This window comes from Neodiprion fabricii, chromosome 1, assembly GCF_021155785.1.
Source record: "Neodiprion fabricii isolate iyNeoFabr1 chromosome 1, iyNeoFabr1.1, whole genome shotgun sequence".
NCBI lineage: Eukaryota > Metazoa > Arthropoda > Insecta > Hymenoptera > Diprionidae > Neodiprion > Neodiprion fabricii.
The window spans coordinates 40,224,764-40,243,617 of NC_060239.1; the positions used below are offsets into that span (position 1 = coordinate 40,224,764).

The 18,854-nt window shown below is 37.6% G+C and overlaps 2 protein-coding genes across 11 annotated transcripts; one reads left to right on the forward strand and one right to left on the reverse strand.

Annotated features, from left to right (window-relative positions):
* Positions 1 to 113: 113 nt before the first annotated feature.
* On the reverse strand, positions 114 to 9,548 carry LOC124185211 (mitogen-activated protein kinase p38b-like). 9 transcript variants are annotated; one of them, XM_046575761.1, is made up of 10 exons: positions 9,110 to 9,538; positions 7,495 to 7,624; positions 7,362 to 7,420; positions 7,146 to 7,287; positions 6,840 to 7,002; positions 6,603 to 6,674; positions 4,530 to 4,609; positions 3,916 to 3,994; positions 3,237 to 3,410; positions 114 to 1,645 (listed from the first exon to the last, which is right to left on the reverse strand). In XM_046575761.1, the coding sequence occupies exons 1-10, from the start codon at positions 9,220 to 9,222 to the stop codon at positions 1,566 to 1,568; spliced, it is 1,092 nt and encodes a 363-aa protein (XP_046431717.1). In that variant the 5' UTR covers positions 9,223 to 9,538; the 3' UTR covers positions 114 to 1,565. The 9 variants fall into 9 exon arrangements, 7 of the variants coding, with proteins under 7 accessions (XP_046431717.1, XP_046431700.1, XP_046431708.1 ...); XM_046575744.1 differs by lacking the exon at positions 4,530 to 4,609 and adding an exon at positions 5,445 to 5,575; XM_046575752.1 differs by lacking the exon at positions 4,530 to 4,609 and adding an exon at positions 5,445 to 5,524 and having other exon boundaries at positions 9,110 to 9,535.
* An 891-nt stretch (positions 9,549 to 10,439) lies between these two features.
* Positions 10,440 to 18,658, forward strand: LOC124177620 (ubiquitin-protein ligase E3C). Of its 2 annotated transcripts, XM_046560191.1 has the most exons (5): positions 10,443 to 10,518; positions 10,930 to 11,428; positions 11,958 to 12,496; positions 12,669 to 14,713; positions 15,042 to 18,658. In XM_046560191.1, the coding sequence occupies exons 2-5, from the start codon at positions 11,013 to 11,015 to the stop codon at positions 15,207 to 15,209; spliced, it is 3,168 nt and encodes a 1,055-aa protein (XP_046416147.1). In that variant the 5' UTR covers positions 10,443 to 10,518; positions 10,930 to 11,012; the 3' UTR covers positions 15,210 to 18,658. The 2 variants fall into 2 exon arrangements, with proteins under 2 accessions (XP_046416139.1, XP_046416147.1); XM_046560183.1 differs by having other exon boundaries at positions 10,440 to 11,428.
* Positions 18,659 to 18,854: the final 196 nt, after the last annotated feature.

The following is an 18,854-nucleotide window of genomic DNA, read 5'->3' on the forward strand; positions in this document are numbered from 1 at the left end:
ACGCGGTCGCCGCAGCGTGAAGTGGCGTATATTCGATCGCTTTTTTCAAAGATCATCTTCGACTATTTCGTGTGTGTTAGTTTTATTTTGAAATTAAATAATCAACGAGATGGTACAACCATATAACAGATTTATTTAGCATTTCAAATTCGCCGAATCAAATTCCAATACATTATATATTATCTTGTACATTACATGTACAATCTTGTATGTATATACATACGAGCTTTGTCGCAACCTTAACCATATTATTATATATTTTAGTTTACTTTTCAACGAACAAGTTTGTTAAACATGAAATAATACAAGTGCAGCTAGTTATTGGTTCAAAAGTGCTGCTCTATACAAATTGTAAGTAATTTTAATTTGATTCTATTATGAAAAATCACTCGCACACAGTCATATCATATTTTTGTTGTTTTTGCACCAGTGAGGCGCTATTCCTTAACGAGAATAGTACACGTAGCGCTCTATAAATGTCACAGATGAACAAAACTGAAAATCAACATGTATTGTATGATTGCCTTTCAGGCCACTTCGATAGATTGTTCTTGAATCTTAAAAATAATGAATTTCTATGAAATAGCACATTTTTTCCAACACCAGGTGCCAGCATTTTAATTCATAAAAGACGTGAATTTTTATAACATCGAGTCATGGTATTTAGGTCTACAAATTCCGCCATAGTGAACTATACAGTGAAGTATCTGTACGGTTTGTCTGCTTTGCTTATCTGTAAGTTGTACACGACACTTATTTTGCAAATTCAAAACGTTGATCTAAATTCCACGGATAAAGTATTACCAGATTTAGCATAATATTACTCACGAAGTAAGTTTTATTTTGGCTGTTCTACTTCAAGTAAATTGGATACGCTTTTAATGTTTCAGTGATGCAAATGGTAGTTCGTTATATGTAAATTTTCAATGAATTCATGTATCTGGTCACTTGCCCAAGTTCTATTCATTTGTCCATACCATCTTAGTTCCTTTGACTTCAAGTTTTGTTCTGATTTATGCAAAATTTTGATACACAAATTCTGAGAAATATAACCAATAATATCTTCAGGAAAAGCGTTCAACTTAGTTTGATCTTAAAAAATTTACTTTATTGCGTAGTCTTTCGTTAAGGGGGAAAAAAAATAATAGTAATTGTTGAATATTATTTTGGTAATGATGTTTGTTACATTCCCATATGACCACCCTTTACATATACAGATGGGTCAAGGTTTTCCATTTCTGTGCTGGCATAAATATACCAACCATCAGTTCTTAGATCTTTTAACATTACCTAAACAATGCTCATCCCTCATGGGTAAATTGTAGCAAAGGTACTCGTGACAATAAGATGAAATGGGCACACATTATAATCAATATAAACGACTTTCCAATACTTCGTTCATATCAATAATTTAGGGAAGTGGTACACAAAAATAAGTTTCATAATTATCTGCACTATTTTTTCGACCTTAATTATGGATTATTTACAGCGACAGATGTTCCACGCATTCAGTTTCTATGATTGCCGCCTTAAAATTAATTCACTTTGATAAACTATTTTTCATCCTAGGATGTCGATTCCCCCTCAGCAGCTGATGCTGGCAACTGTTGTGGGACAAAATTCACAACCTCGTGGTAAACTAGTTCTGAAATTAACAAACACAAAGTCCATGTGACGATTACTTCGATATTCATTTATTAATTACATATTCATGGAAGATTCCCTTGTGCAATACCGCTATAATCCAGAAACCATAACAAAGCACATATATTGCATGTAAAAGAATACTGATTTAGGTTGGTATGTGATACAAACTAACAGCGCCTCTGCATGCTCGCTGCTAATGGTTTGTATTGCCTTCCCAACCTAAATCAGTATCACCAAACATATAACATAATGGTACATAAACCGAAAGTAATATTCAATGCATCTCACATACGCACAGTCAACTGAAAATAGACAAACTGAAATTCGAAATAATTAACTAGCAAGTAGCGCCACTGATTATAGTAGTATTGATCAATTATGAAATGAAAGCCTTTCCTCGAAGATATTATTAAATTTAGAGATTCTGATGCTACATAGCAGACTAACAGTAAGCCTAACGACTGCAAATCTGTATTACAGAATGCTTTAGTTTGTTACGGCCGACGGGTATGCAAAATTTATTACAGTTATCCCTTAGCAATCTACTCAAGACACTTAAATTAATGCAACGTACAAAATGGAAGCAAATCACTCATTTGTTACAGATCTCATATGTAAATGGAATTTCAGCATACGTCTTAAAGGAGCTGAGCGAACAGATTCTTAGCTTTCTAGCGATAAACGCGTAGTCATGATACATTGCAGATAAGGATCTTTCCATGTCAACAGCCACCAAAAAATATTAATGATGTACTTAATTAAACAATGTTTGTAACCATAGATGAAAGTGCTTATACAAATCAGAGTCATTGAATACAGTCAGGAATTTATGGTCAGACATAGCTCGCTACGGATATATAAAATAATTTGATATATGTTGAGTGTTATGTGCATACCAGGGATAAAGTAAGTGAAGTTGATTTAAAAAGAGGGAATTTTTGTGCACAGTTTTGGTCTTATCCTGCTGTGAAAGTATCAGATTTAAGTGAAATATTAATGTAAGATTGGGCCCTGTGCACAGATGATATTCATATCTACAGGGAATTAATACATGTATCTTTTACATGTATAATTCTAAAAACTTACCTGAATACAAAATTAATGTTACAAATAATAATACTTCGTAGCTACGCTATAGGTAGGTCCGACGAAGATCGCGTAAGTCGAGGTACAAACTTGCATAGTTTTTTGAAGAGTTTAGTAAACGTATAACGAAACAATCACTTTCCTCGATCGTAGAATCATAATCATGCACGTAGAGTTCGCACGAAATGCGCCTAATTTGTAGAAACACTGACGACAGTGGATAGCAGCGTTGTCAAACAAGAAATCGAAAAATGTGCAGCTCCGAGTTTGCATAAGGCAGGGTATGATTCTGTATCTATCCAAGAAACCGATGACAATTAAGGAGTGATATGTAGAAAAGTTCAACGAATGACTGCGAAAACAAGGATGGCATTTTCTTTCATAGTCAAGACAGGGTTATAATCGAGAAATACGAAAGTGTCTCGGACGAGACGCAGTCTCTTTATTGCGATACGATGTAGAGGTAGTAATGTAGTAAGTAAGCTTCAGTGAGAGACACTCACCCTTCCATTTCTCTACAGGTAGATCCATGTCTTCGAAACTCTGATCATAGGGTAAAGATACAGGCTCATCGGTAGGATCTGCGTATTGAGCAAGGTATGGATGTGCCAAAGCTTGTTCTGCTGTTATTCTTCTTTCAGCATCCAACTCTAGCATTAGTTCCAATAGGTTGATTGCTGTAATGTGTCGAGTTGGGCGTTTAACAATATCGAAATACACTCGATACAAAGCAACTTAAGTAGAATACTAATTGTAATAATAATGATTATTACTAGTTCCGCCATACCCAAAAAGGTATTTCCCCATAAGCGACTAGCTTGTGCGGGGTGAGGGAGGGATGGGTCAGATTATGCATCTGCTGCCATCTCAATCTGATCAATAGAAACATCTGAATTCACACAGGAGATGAGGAAAATGCGCGAAAAACTTGCCCAGGTGTAGCTGGACTCGTTCAAACCTCGGCTATTTTGTGCAGGCTACCGCTCAGGTATTATTTTTTTGCAGCAGCGCACCCGCATACAGTATACATATACTATGTATATATTTTATTATCGATCATTGTTATATTCAACTATCTAAGACTAAATTTGATACGTCTGTTTTATATTCTATACTAAGAGTTTCTTCAAAGTTGGGTACACATTTTAATAACTCGCATAAAGTATTAGCAGTTTTCCTTACCCAGAGGATTTGCTCCGCGAAATACTTCCTTGAAATCCTTCTTTTTAAGCGGTGGTAAACTCTGTATATAATTTCGAGCCTGTAATGCAATTAGATAATTACCTAAACTCAATTCACGTTTGTGCCAAACGCTGTTCTATCATCTGATGTTATGTTAATATTGTAGTATTGCTTTAGTTTGTAACAGCTCGTAACAAGCATTAATCATTAATTCATTGTTAAAAATTCGAGTGCTTTCGAATTTTTCCTCTTTCAAATCTGGTTAATAGTTGCAAAATTCATATCATTTGTGCAGAAACTTGCTGGTAGTTCAAGCGTACTATATTGTTAACCTCAGTAGATGCCTAGTATAAACTTTGCCGTGTCATTGATTGTTCTCACCTTCCTGAAATTCTGTGTATCATACATTAGGTACCATTTTGCAAACATTGGGTTGATTACGAAACCTTGTAGTACCCTTGACTCGATAGTTCATTAATTCTGAATTCAAATTTTGACAGCACAAGAAAAAGCAAGAGATGATCCCTTAATACTTGGCTCGAAGCTACTCTGTGATGTGGTACCATATTGTGAGAAATCCTGGCGTTATCTCAAACTAATAATATCCCATTTACCTCTTGGCTGGTTATTTTGCCTAAAGTATCTTCTGTGGGCGTGCCACAGAGCACGAGTACTCGCGTCAGGTGATCGATGTCTGGCAATTGTTAAGGTAATTTTGGCCGATGCATATTCCTATTGAATTCTTAATGAAAAATAAACATTTTGCTTGGAATTAAATAAACGAATGTACAGTAGGTATTATACAATCTATTGATATTTTAAGTACTCAAACATCTCAGAAGAATATCAGCCCATGAAAAACTATTGTGAGAATAAATATAAAGGGTGGTATGATACAATTGAAATGAGATCGATGTTCTGCTTTTCAGAATGCGCAGCAAATTCTTAAATAATGTGCGATCAAACGTCCATATAAGTTTGCCAGAGGTATGATAAGTTAGCCACGAGTATCGATCACACTGAATCTGTGCATTAATTTCTGATCCCCTGATTTGATGTAAAATGCGAAGATATGAAAATTTGTCAACACTTCATGCACCAGAGAGTTAGAACATGCAAAGTTTATCTTACCTTGAAATTTGCATACTGAGAGCCAATTCTTTATTACTGGCTTTAAAACCTTGAAAAATGTGCATCTGACATAATCGAAAGAGGCTTCGGCTATTTTCTCAATCCTATTTAGTTCCAGCTGAAGAATTTTCTGATTCATACCAAAAGTTAACTTTGCCCAGTATCGATTAGACAGTAGTGGAAATGGACACAGAGCTGTGGATTGAAATCCAACTGATAAGAATTAGATGGGGATATGAATTGGCAGCGGCCAAGGCGTTGAATCTCTCAAACTAGTTTACAGTGACTAGATTTAATGGAACATCGAGTAAATGCGTTTTTTTGCGGAAACCTCTTTCATGTGGAATTATATAGCATTTACAAGCGTTACATACCATTGGTAATTCAAGCATACTCACAGACTCTGATGATATTTTCTGCATGAACTCATCTCGCGGAGTCCCCAGAATCTCCATAATAAGGTTCAACTGATGAATATCTGCTCTTGCTAAGGCTTCACTGATAATACGCAAGTCTTTGCAAACCGCGACTTTAAGAAATATGAAAGTGTTTTGTATAAATATCAACCCAATTTACCATATCTACTATACTAATTCAGATGATTATTTATTATTGAGAATATGCATCGACGCTGAATTGGGTATATATAGATATATATATATATAGGTATATGTATGTATACATCTTGAAGAAAGCAAAGATGACAAATTGTGACAGCCCACGAATTTTATACCTCGAATTTCAACAATATATATCCTTATATTAAAATTTTCGGAATTAAATTATACAACTTGCCAGAAAAGTACAAGCCTTGTAAATTATGAAACTTGAGATACAGCACCTGCAGAACAAAAGTCAATACAGGAAGTGTCATATCGGTTACCGATGACCAATGATACAAATTTAGTATCCTTATGTTATTAATCTTGCATATTGCTCAAGTTGATAGTATGAAGCGGCATAAATGGAAACATTAGCAAAATGGACTCTGCACTTGGCGTATTAAAAACAATAAGCATTACCATGAACGAATTGGTGGAAACATGAATTTTTTTTTTTGAATTGGAATGAGATGAGCTGAATGTTTTACTTCATAACATCAGTTCATATGATAATTAAGTCGTCAGCACTTGCGCATGTTATGACGTCTGACTCTCACTGCTGATCCTTCTGTAGGTTGAGCTGTGCTGCACGAGAGAAAATCTTGTAGAGAGAGTGCTGAAGAGCTGAATATTTACTAGTGATCAACATGATATTACCTGCACACCATAGTCGATAATGTCATTTATTTCCAGTAGCCGTCAGCGCAGAAGCAACAATTGTGACAAGACAATAGTAACGTGAAAACATGGAATGAATCATGGAAGCATGCTATTTTCAAGCTTATTTCAGATAATAGGTTGCACGCTACGTGCATCAACACGAATAGAGGAAAGTGACCGACATAGTTTCAAGATATCGAGGTACCAAAGTGTTTTTTCCTTGAGGTGATGAATATTTTATCGACGGTCACAGCAAGCCATTCAAACTATTGAACAAGTCTTTGAAAAGGATACGATCTGTTCCTGGGAATAGTGTCCTGCCAGTTAGTAGTTCAGCCATTATACATCCAACGGACCAAATATCAACTAAAATTCGATTAATTTTATGTGGCAAAACGTCGAAATTTGTACATACATAGACATGTGCTTAGCGTAAGTAAAATTTGGAGAAATAAGAAAAGTTAAGAAAAGGAATAACAGTTTTCTTCGAAACGCGCCTCTCCCGCCTTTCCTGCTTCTTGTGATAAATACCAGTTTGATTGTAATGCATCCAGTTGAGCATTATTTCAGGAGCTCTGTACCACCTGGTTGCCACGTATCCCGTCATTTCATTCTCTGTTGGCCGTGCTAAACCAAAGTCCAAGATCTTCAACTCACAATCTTCGTTAACGGCAATGTTTGACGGTTTCAAATCCTAAAGCACAAGCAGAATATCAACTGAAATCAATATTGTGAATCTTGGTGGGTATTGGTAAAGAAACTTCATCTCAACCATAGCCTGATACTCTTCTCTGGCGATACATCATTTTTCAAAAAAAGATGTCTTAAGAAATTTACCCTGTGAATTATTCCTGCAGAATGAATATATTTCAAGCCACGAAGTATCTGATAGACTAAAAATTGTACATGGTCGTCGCTTAGCTTCTGAGTTCTCACAATATTGTTCAAATCAGCTCCCATCAAGTGTGTTACTAAATACCTATAACAAATGTTATAATTGTTAGTAGACGCACTGCTATGCTAAAGTAGTGTTGTTTTTCTTGCAATACTTACACATGCTGGAAATCTACAAGCGATGTGGATGGATGGAATACATCGAGCAGGCCAATCACCTGAAAAGTAACGCGACTTATCAAGCCTCATTCTATTTCGTGTTTGTTTCAGGTTGTATTGTACTCTAACATACATTTTCGTGATTCATATGTTTCAGCATACGTAATTCTCGATATGTTCTTTTGGCATGTACTGCCGATTGAAACGGCCTTGCCAATTTTTTGATAGCAACCTTTTGCCCATTGGTTGTATCTACAGCTGAACTGTAAAAACAAATTAATATTTGCTTAATGATGACTCATTTTTACAAGATTAATTTGCAATTATACAAATGTAGGCGATGCGTTTTTTATTTACCAAACCAATAGTGGTATGCTATATATTTACGGTTTGAAAAAAAAAAATTTCCTTTTGACATCGAAGATTTTATGCAGTTTCGTGCTACATTGTAGGTAATCGTATTAGTTTATCATCAAAGTCATGAGAAACGGAGTAGATGGTTGCAGTATGTAAGTGCATAATTTTATTATGACACTGAAGTTAGCTGCAAGTATTGGCTACAACGTAGGCAAGGTCAATGAAAAATAAGCCTGGTCTTTTTCGATGTAATTTCTTTTGGATTATGGATCTTGCAATCTTTAACACTACGTACTACTACTATTGAGGTAATGATCAATTGAAGCTCGTTACATTTTTTCATATGCTCAACAGTTGGAACTTGCGACTAATTAGTCTATGTGTGACCTAATAGATAGGCAAATGCAGCTGCTTGCATCTTGGCTCAACATGTATTGATTTTGCAGAGTTTGCTGAAATCTGGAGTGATGCAAAAAGTTCCCTAATTTGCAAGGGAGATTCAGACATGATCAGTATATTACATAATCTATTACAATTTATCTTCACTAATTTTAAATACAGAAAAATTTTGATACCATATTCGTGATGGTTAATATAATTTAGGGCAAATAGGTTTTGGTAATCTGTGTCGTGTCTTCAAATGTGGAACGTAGCCTGAGCTATGTAACTTCTAACAACATTTTTCTATTTAGCTCTATATTCTTTGGCTTAGTTGAGTTTGTTACATTGAACAGGGAATGACATTCCTAAATTCGAACCAAATAATATGTTCTTTAAGCAAGTTAAAATTTTGTCATTCTAACATTTGAAATTGATACTGAAATCTGGAGGTTCAGAGTAAAGATGTTGTGATAATACCGTTAATACCTCAACCAACTAGCTGAGAACTCTGGGAAAGAAAAAGGTCACTGAGACAATGCCATTTTTTACTAGATGCTGAAATGAATAAATCTACATAGCAGGGTACATATGGGCATGCACAACTTGCTGCTCTGTACTCTGCACGAGACATGGTAATACTAAGATGGGAATTGTCAGGCAATGGTTCAATTCTAAATTGAGAGAAAGCTATTAGCAAAACAGATTTTGCAGTCTTTACCAAGTCAGGGACAATTTTTGCTACTCTCATATCGAGTTTTGCAAATTCCCTACGTCACCTATGTTTGGCATGCCAGAAAAGGCTTTCTAACAACGATTTATCATGAGTAAAGTTGACAGATACCAATAATAGATGGCTTAGCTCATTCATCCCTGGCATATCTGGGCTGGTACGTAATAGAAAGGAAAATGAAATAATTAGATATATTCTAGTTGGTGTGGGAAAAATTTAGCTATTGAGTATTAATAAAGCAGGTACAGTATTGCTCGAACTTGAGGCGAGAAAATCTTACCAAACCTGGCCGTAAGCTCCTGAGCCAACTGGTGTTAACATTTGATAACGTTCCGGAACTTCCCATTCCGTTCTATTGATTTCTATCTTATGAAATCGTGGCATCTCGGACATTTATTATTTCGACGACGTTTGATAGAAGGATTTTATTGAATGAAACTACGGTTATACTTCAAACGAAAACAACCTGTAGCACGAACACGAGATCAGTGAACATCACCACCAGCACCGTCCACTACCGCGGCCATTACCGAAATCCATCTCCATCACGATCTACGAGCTGTGGGTATACCTCTGCTCACGTTATGTCGTTATGACGGCCAAAGCTTTGGTTATGGCTTATACGACGAATAGAGATACCTAGTCGTGAACGCTAGCACGGTTAACATCAATTGACACACGTTTTGTTGAGTGTGACTGACGATATAGGTATAAAGACAACTAACCTTATGGGCTTTGCTCCGCAGGTAAGGGCACGATTATGGGTAACTGGAAGGTCGGGGTGAAAGTGCAGTATCCTGCTATGCCGATTCGTTTTAACATTGGAATTCGGTAGGACAGGTCGGTATGTGCCAGAGCAATATAAAGATCATAATTTCTCCTAAATCAGAAATAATGTGACGTTACTTGACCAACAGCGCGACTGTCAGTTTTTCAAACAAGTGTAACGGTAATTTTTCGTTTGTAAATAAATGTCACAAATGTTAGGCACGAGCATACAGGGTAAACAAAAATTGAAAAGATAAAAATTAATGAGCAGTAAGTCAAATTGTCCCAATCTCCTGAAATATACCTAGCAGTTAGCCTCTAAAAGCTGAAAAAATGTGTATCCATACTTCGATATCGGACATGCTGTGGATTACTCGTATGAAATTTGAGATTTTGCGAGTCTCTCCTCTATCTTTCGGGTCCAGCAAGTCATCATCACTGCTAGACGAAGATGAAATTAGATCTAGTAAAAGAGTTAAGCTCTCACAGCATCTATTTCGACTCTTTCACGATCGGCAGCCATAATTGCACTGCTTTGACACCGACTACCGGTTTCAGGGTAATATTTTACACACTCAGTGCTAAATTTACGAACCCGAGCTGCCAGTGGAACACGCTGGAAATACGAGTCTACCGCTAGTGCGCTCTCAGTGCACACTCAGTGCAACCAGTGGAAAACGCTATAAGCCCAACACTCGTCGGATCTTTGCGATATCAGCGCCTTCAGCGTCAGCCAGCGTAAGCCTTATTGTACGGATTTTTGATCCCGGATCAAGTGTACGAAGATCGGACTCCTTTACTCTAGTCTCCATGCTAGTGATATTATTCATCAATTCAATATGGCGTGTATTCAATGACTAACGTGTAATCGTAACATTATTGTAATATTATAATTTATTTCGAGTGATTTTTAGTGATAAAGTGAGTAATGGTGGTGAAACATTCTCCTTAGATTTCGTAATTGTTAAACACAAGCATAATTTATTGACGTTGCGTGGTTACGCAGTGTGGCAATAATCAATTAATACGGGCATAACCTTGCTATAAAGAGCCGAATTCGCAGAGAAAAGTAATCGAGTAATTTTATACTTAGTGAACAGATAATTTTTCACAATAGATATTTTCACGAAGGTGAAACTGGACTAAATTTGAACAGTTCAAAATACCACGACTGTAATACTGCAAAGGATATAATTTAGTCAGTTAGGATTCTGCTGGTTGCTGAAAAAAAATTCATGCCCAACCAATCATAATGAACCAATGCATCGAATGCTTCTAAATCTCATTTATCATTATTCACTATTGTCAATATGTTTCTATCTGTGAATTCAGGCCGATTGGGGAGTCTTCATTGTTGAATTTCAAGTGACTCACAAGAGAACGGACGTGTAATTTTTTTTGATTGAAGTAACGTCATGTATAGCTTTGACGGAGACTACAGACGAAAACCCCAACAAAATCTAGCTGGTGCTAGCCGTCGTGATGAAAAAGCTGTGCTACTGCAGCATGCTCAATTGGAACGTTTAAAACGAGAACAACAGCGTCAAAGGCATGACGCCGCTGTGAAAATCCAAGCTCAGATTCGTCAATTTGTAACTAGACAATTAAAGCGTGAGCATGAAAGGCACAACTTTGATGTAGCGCAGAAGGCATTGGGTAATAATCCGCCAAGCTTGGAAGAGATTTCCCCTTTGCTCAGACAATTGTTATTTTTCTATGACGAAGCTCTAGATGGATCCAGATTGCTATGGATACTTAGACACGTCTTGAAAGATCACAAACGCATAAAAGAACTGACTACCATATCTACAGAGTGGTCATGGAGATTACGGTACGTTTATGAAATAAAGTGTACTATTTCTCTAATTAATTCAAAAGCAGAATACCAGTTGAGTAGGGCGTAACTGGCAAGCGTTTTCGTTTTGAAGCTGATTGAGGGTCATTGGGGTTGAAATTTTTTTCTAAATACTACTGTCCCTTTATGGCTACAAGCAATTTCTCAATTTGAATGCAACTACGAAGACCAATTTGCCAGGAGGGTGTAACGACTTTAGCGATCTGAGTTTTTATAAAATCAATATTGCATCCTTGTGATGTTTTACTCAGCATATTGAGGTGAATAAAGAATCGAAAAAAATCAGAGGGAAGAGAATACTTTAATTTTTGTAATTTTTGTAGTCACATTCTTTGGCACCAATACGTGAAAAATGCATGTGAGATATGTCGTTTCCATAAAGTGATTTAATGTTTCTGCTTTGTTTGCCCCGTCTGCTGTTAAATTGGTCTTTTTTTTGAGTGGTAAGCACTTTTGTTTTATAGAGTTTGAAATAATACCATCAGCTTTTTTGCCCATTTTTAAGGTGGATTCTCAAATTATCAATGCGGAAAATAGTTGACACGGTTTCTCAAGATCCTGCTCGTTCTATAGCAGTTCCTCTGCGAGTCCTGGAAGTGTTCACTGTGAAAGAAAATACAGAGGGTATTTTAAAGACAGAAACAGATCGCCATTTGATCGGCATATTTGTATATTTGGCAGAAAACAAGTACTTTGTGCAATTGAGAAGGTTGATAGATGAAAAAGTGCCTCCTTTGTTGGAAGCAACGCCTGTACCACCGACACCGATGGCGGCATGTCTATTGGATATGATTAAACGACCGCTTGGACTTATTCATACCATGGAAGAGAATAACAAATTTTCCATTACGATACTTGAAGAGTTCTGCTACAGCATTCTTGCGCCAAGAATGTCAGAGCCAATTAAGATGCTTGTCTTACCTGCATTGACAGAATTTCAAAATCTCCCGTATAAACAATTAATCGATTGTATAAATAGACTTGCAAATGAGCCTACTCTGTGCCTTTTGTACAGCATATTATCTCTGGAACCAGTCAGATTTGGTAAGTGATACACAGTTTGGAGAATTACAATAATTATAATATTCAGATTGACAGTGACAATTATGAACACTAATGCAAATGTACATTTGATATTTTATATGTTTGAAATGTTGTCCATACCTTGGTGTATATTGCATTGCTAATGTCTCCGTCTTCATCTTTGCACCCACAGCCTGCAGAAGGTCAAGGAACACTCTGACGAACTACCTTCAAGTTTTGGCATCGCTGAGTTCGACAATAGCCTCCCCACCTATAGAGCAGAGTTTAAATTTCACCGACGAATCGGACAGTGACACAGACACTGATATGGTCGATCAGGATGAAGCGGACATACGTCAAAAATGCATAGAAATGTTGAATGCAGAAAATCGTGTACAAGGTATTCTTGTGGTGGTGGATCAAAGCGAGGATCCCCTTATGCTCCAAGCCCTATGTCAATTGTGCCACAATCTTTTGATAACTAACAAAATGGCTGTTCCTAAATATAAACTACTCTACATGCTTGCGTTCAAACCGTCGTTCCTTCGTCATTTATGGACGGCACTAATGTCTGTTCGTCAGACATCCCTGTTTGGGGGTGTCACTCTTCTACTCCAAGTAGTTTCTCGAGGTATCGCCCTAGATGCAGATAATACAAAAAAGATTGTACCACTTTTGGCAGTTTTTTGCTCGCTCTTCAGCCTGCTTATTGCAACGCTGCACGACACTGAATTCTTCAATGATGGCTCCCAAGTTGGAACAAGTGGTGCTAGCCAACAGACAATGCCATTCACGACTGTGGAACTAGTGCCACTTTCTGCTCATTTGAAAGGGGTTTGCTTGGGCTTGGTCGAGCTCGCGTTCCCCGATACCCGGCCGACAGTACGAGATGATTATAAAACTGCAGTACTTGGTGCCTCTGCTACCCAAACTCACCAAAACACACAAATGTGGGTGCACTTGTTCAAAGTAACCGTAGGTTTGCTGCGGCAACTTCACACTCGTGATCTGAGAAAACAATTTTGCCCTGAAGGCCATTGGATAGCGTCGAACATTGTGATACCACTGGACAAACCACAGGATTTTACATTCCGACGTCGCAGATTAAGAGGGTATGTACCATTTCAAGGACTGCGAGCATTTACTCGTGAAGATTTGGAGGAAGGCCCTCCTTGGTCGACAAAGGAAGTGCGAACGCTTACGCTGCTTCGTGAAATACCCTTTGTTGTGCCATTCAATGATCGTGTAGTGGTATTTCAATCTCTCTTGAATCACGACAAAGAGGAACAGCAAGGCGAATGGACGAATTTCATGCGGGGTCCATACATACAGATTGCTGTGAGACGGAATTACTTGTACGAGGATGCGTTTGACAAACTTTCACCAGAGAACGAGTCTGAGTTGAGGCTGAAAATGAAGGTTCAATTGGTGAACGCAGCTGGTCTTGAAGAGGCTGGTGTAGATGGGGGTGGACTATTCCGAGAGTTTCTTTCAGAATTGTTAAAAACCAGCTTTGATCCAAATCGCGGATTTTTCAGGCTGACCAAAGACAACATGTTGTATCCGAATCCAACGGTGCACCTTCTTGTTGATGATTTTCCAAAACACTACTACTTCATTGGTCGTATATTGGGAAAGGCACTGTACGAGAATTTGTTAGTTGAATTGCCGTTTGCCGAATTTTTTTTATCAAAAATTGTCGGCAGGCAAGCCGATGTTGACGTTCATCACTTGGCTTCCCTCGATCCAATAATGTACAGGAATCTCTTGTATCTGAAAAGTTATCAAGGCGATGTTACCGAACTGGGGTTAGACTTTACAGTTTTATCTGATGAACTTGGGGAGAGGCGCATTGACGAGCTCAAGCCTGGAGGAGCGAACGTCACAGTAACTTCGCACAATCGGATAGAATACATCCATTTAATGGCTGACTACAAATTAAACAAACAGATAAGAGCCCAGTGCTATGCATTCAAGCAGGGCATAAGTAATGTCGTATCCCTCGACTGGCTTCAAATGTTCAATAATAAAGAACTACAGGTCTTAATCTCCGGTGCACAGATACCTGTCGATGTACGCGACTTGAAACTACATACAAACTATACCGGAGGGTATACCCCCGATCACCCTACAATAATTTCCTTTTGGAAAATTGCTGACGAATTCACGGACCAACAGAGAAGTCAACTGCTCAAATTTGTGACAAGTTGCAGTCGACCACCACTGCTTGGATTCAAGGTATGATGAAACGAGAAAGAAACTAAACGATACTGATACTAAATAAAGTGACTGTAGTAGCGTAGCGTGCATGACTGTGAAATGGGAGGGTCTGAGCTCAAATCATTAGCCTGTCGAGGAAGACCTGAGCGGCGACTCACAGTAATTTTACCACGGGTCCCACCGTTCAGGCGCTGAACCGGCTACCTAAGGTTTGAACTCGGGTTAACTACACCCGGATAAGATTTTTTGCGGTTTACCTTGTGCCTCGTACAAACGCTGGTGTTTCTACATTGAGCTTCTCAAATCGGTTCCAACCGAATAATGATGGTCATCTCTTTGTTTTCAGGAACTTGATCCACCTTTCTGCATTCAACACGCAGGTAGCGTCGATCGGCTTCCGACTTCGAGCACCTGCATGAACCTTTTAAAACTTCCGGAATTTCCTGACGAAAGGACACTAAGGGAAAAGCTTCTATACGCTATACAAGCAGGTGCAGGTTTTGAGCTTAGCTAAATATCTAAACTCCACGACAAGAGGCACAATTGCCATTCTTGTTTTCAATGTGATAAACTTATTCCTTGTGAAATTGGGTGAACGAACAATTCGTACTAACAGTGGATATACCATGAACAAGTTCTTTACGATATATGCCACGATTGATGTACCTGTATGTACGAAGATAGTTTGAATGACAAAAAATATTGCATGAAAAGAAAAGCCAGACCAATAACATATCTGCGCATTCACTTATAATATTGGTTTGGTTTTGCCGTCAGTCCCACGACAAGCGATAGCACAGAAAATAGGATAGCTCTATTTGTGTTAGGTGACTCTCGTATACTATTTAATATAGAGTTTCAAGTTTACGTCACAGTTGTGTGTAGTTGTAAATATGACATACTCAAACGAACGCGGTTCGATATTACGGAAATCAGTTCTACAGAGCAAGTGTTCTACAGAATATGTTCTACTAACTTGTTTCTACAGTAAATTCTTTTACAGAGTATAATTTTACAGAAAAATTGTTCTACAATATATTTTTCCACAATTTTTGGCTAGAGATTCTGTTCAACGCAACACAAAATCAGAGCAATCGTCGAATTGTTAAAAACATTGTAATTTAATTCAATTTGATCTAATTTAATTGAAATTATGTGGTTTGAATTTATATGCGTGTTGCATGTGTGTTGTGTCGAACGGGTATTGTGTCGGATGTGTGAAATTAGAAAACTGTTCTATAGAAAAATCTTCCGTAGAAAACTATTCTGTAGAACAATTCTCCTATACAACAATTCATGGAGTATTATTTCTGATGTGAATCTCGAATTCCTTTCTGTAGGAAGAAATTCTGTAGAAACGGGTCTGTAGAACATATTCTGTAGAACATTTGCCCTGTAGAACGAATTTCTGTAGAATCGGTCGTTCTACTCAGACTGGTATTCCGTGTGTAAAATAACAAATGACGGATCGGTAATGGAGGAATCCCTGAGGGCCATTTTCTACCTAGTAACAGAAATTGATCCTTGTCAAATGCCAACACCATTGCTTTGGTAGGCTTTCCCTTTTCATAGAAAATCTAAACTGCTGTAGTAAAAATCGTGAGAAGTTAGAAGCCTGGCAGATTGAGGCGTGGACAGTGATGATCGCAGTTTTCTATTTTTTTTTTTTCTTATTTTTGGATTTTCTAAAAAGTGAACCCCTTCGGGCTCAGAAGTGAGATTACACTGAGAGTTTTCGGTGAGGACTCTTGACGCAATTGAGCTTTCGTCGGCAGATAGGCAACCAAAGTTATATTTGAGGCACTTAATTTGAGGTGATAAGGTGAACCCTGATTGGATACCAGCGTTGTTGGACACCAAAAATTATCGAAATCTGTATTGTACATGATATTTATTGGATACTGCCCGATTTGACACGGCTCCGATTAGATACGAGCCCTTTTGGGCGTAGCTCGATTGGACCAGGTAGCACAAGCGGTCTTACAGACACGGCCCCATCGGGTCCAAAGATTGAATAAATATATTTAAATGCTCGATTAAAACCAAAATTGTGAGACGTGCATGAGATAGTGATGCTCGAGTCCCATTTTCAAACTGACTACGAAGAACCAAAGATTCTTCTCTTCGAAGTTTGAAAATGGGATTTCAGCATTACTTTGCCATATCTGACAATTTTAGATTTAATCGAGCATTTGAATATATACATGCAATCTTTGAGACCCGTTGAGGCCGTGTCTGCAATACCGCTAGTGTCCAATCGGTCTGTGTCCAATCTAGCTTCCGATTATTTTAGTGTCCAATAACGCTGGTGAAAGGTCCAAACGGACCTTTCCCCTTACAGTGTATAAGATGTAATTCCTGTTGCCTATCTGCCAGCGAAACAACGTTCGCGTCAGGACCCTTCACTGAAAACTCCCGGTATAGTGTACTGAAGAGAACTAAAACACAGTCTGATTTATGATGCTATCGAGAGCAAAAGGAGATGTCGCGGCGATTTAGTAAACGGTAATAGATTTCACTACTTTGGGAAGGGGAATTTGAACCATCTCCTTTTTTTTTTTTTTTCTTATTTGAATGCCTCTTTTCGTTTTTCTTAACAAGGCGTTGCAGTATGTAGTTGCAGTTGAGCCTCTAGGTTTACTCTTTTCTTGTTTCCTGGTGTTTGATTTTGAGAAACAAGGTCCTACTTCTGCACGCAGAATTGAGGTCTAACTCAAGTATTAGTATCGAGAAGTTATAGTATTTCCACTTGCAATGAAATTTACTGCACACGGAAAAATTGGCCTAATCAATCAGTGATATAACAAATAGCCACACAAAATAGATTTCAGACAATTTTTTTTCGTCGCAGTAATTATCTCTAACTTGGCAAATTACAAGTACTAACTTTCACTTGTAATCAATTGCTAAACGGCATGGAATGCAGTAGTTCGGTACTAACGCGTTCAGCTATGGTTGATATACGATGAGAAGAAAGATGTAGTGCTTACAATTACATCAGTCAGCACACTCAGAGAAGATTCATGTTATTGAACTTATGTATTATCTGATCACTGCAGTTAAGTACTCGAAGAATTGATGTTATTTTTTTTTCCAAAACATTATTTATTTGCGATGAAACCGATAGTTCAGTCTTCATATATTCTAGAAAAACATAACTCTTATGGAGCATAGGTATTATAGCAGTTTTTCAAGTTTTCGCTACAGTTTCTTGACAGGCAGATTCCCCGGTTCTGGGTTCCAAGGAAACCTTCTGTCGTAAAGAATATATATGTACAATATGTATAGGTCCAAGGTTGCAATGTATACCAGAGCGCTATTGGTAAGCTTGAATTCGCTCCACGAGCCCAATAAATGCTCACATTTCCGGTATTGCATACACACACACACACAAAGTATAAAAAATATGTAGGCATCGATTTAGGAGGGCTTATTGTTGTGATAGGAACGATAAGTTTACCTTTTGCTTTTTTTTGTTCCCATCAACTGAAAACCGGTGTGCGCGCATTATGTTATAACATCTATGTGCGGGTATGTTTTCACCCTCACAAAAATAGGCAATGGGAAGATATGGTCACGTGACAGAAAATCATAGCGCAGGAAACAGGTACTGATAACACATGACGAATAGATAATGTTATACGATTAATAATGTATGTACCGAGGGGCCAATTACTTACAATTAGGGTATGTTATGCAAAGCGCCAGTAAGCTCAGTTACGACTGTAGCAGAGTCGTTTCTTACCGTTAAATGTAAAAAAATCAATTTGAAAAAGAAGGGTTCCACATTGAATACACCTACATATATTTTTTGTTACAGTTACTGCCCTGGTGTCTGTAAATTGTGTATATTTACAAATTTTAAGTTTTATATCCGCCTGTCAGTTTAACAAATGTATGTATGCAAGAATGTATTTATCTAGGGGATATGAGTTAATGTAAATAAAAGATATAGTTACTCGATTTACAGGTGTAATATTTATTACTCATTTTGTCCCATAAGGGTTCTCATTATTAATGACGTTGAAGTTCGTAACTTTGATATAACCATGCGATTTTAGAAATAGTCGTTGTTGGCAATTTCAGAATTGTTTGTAATACGGTAAATCGTGACGAAGCAGCACGTAGTAGCAATTTATGAAAACTCGACTCCGTCAAA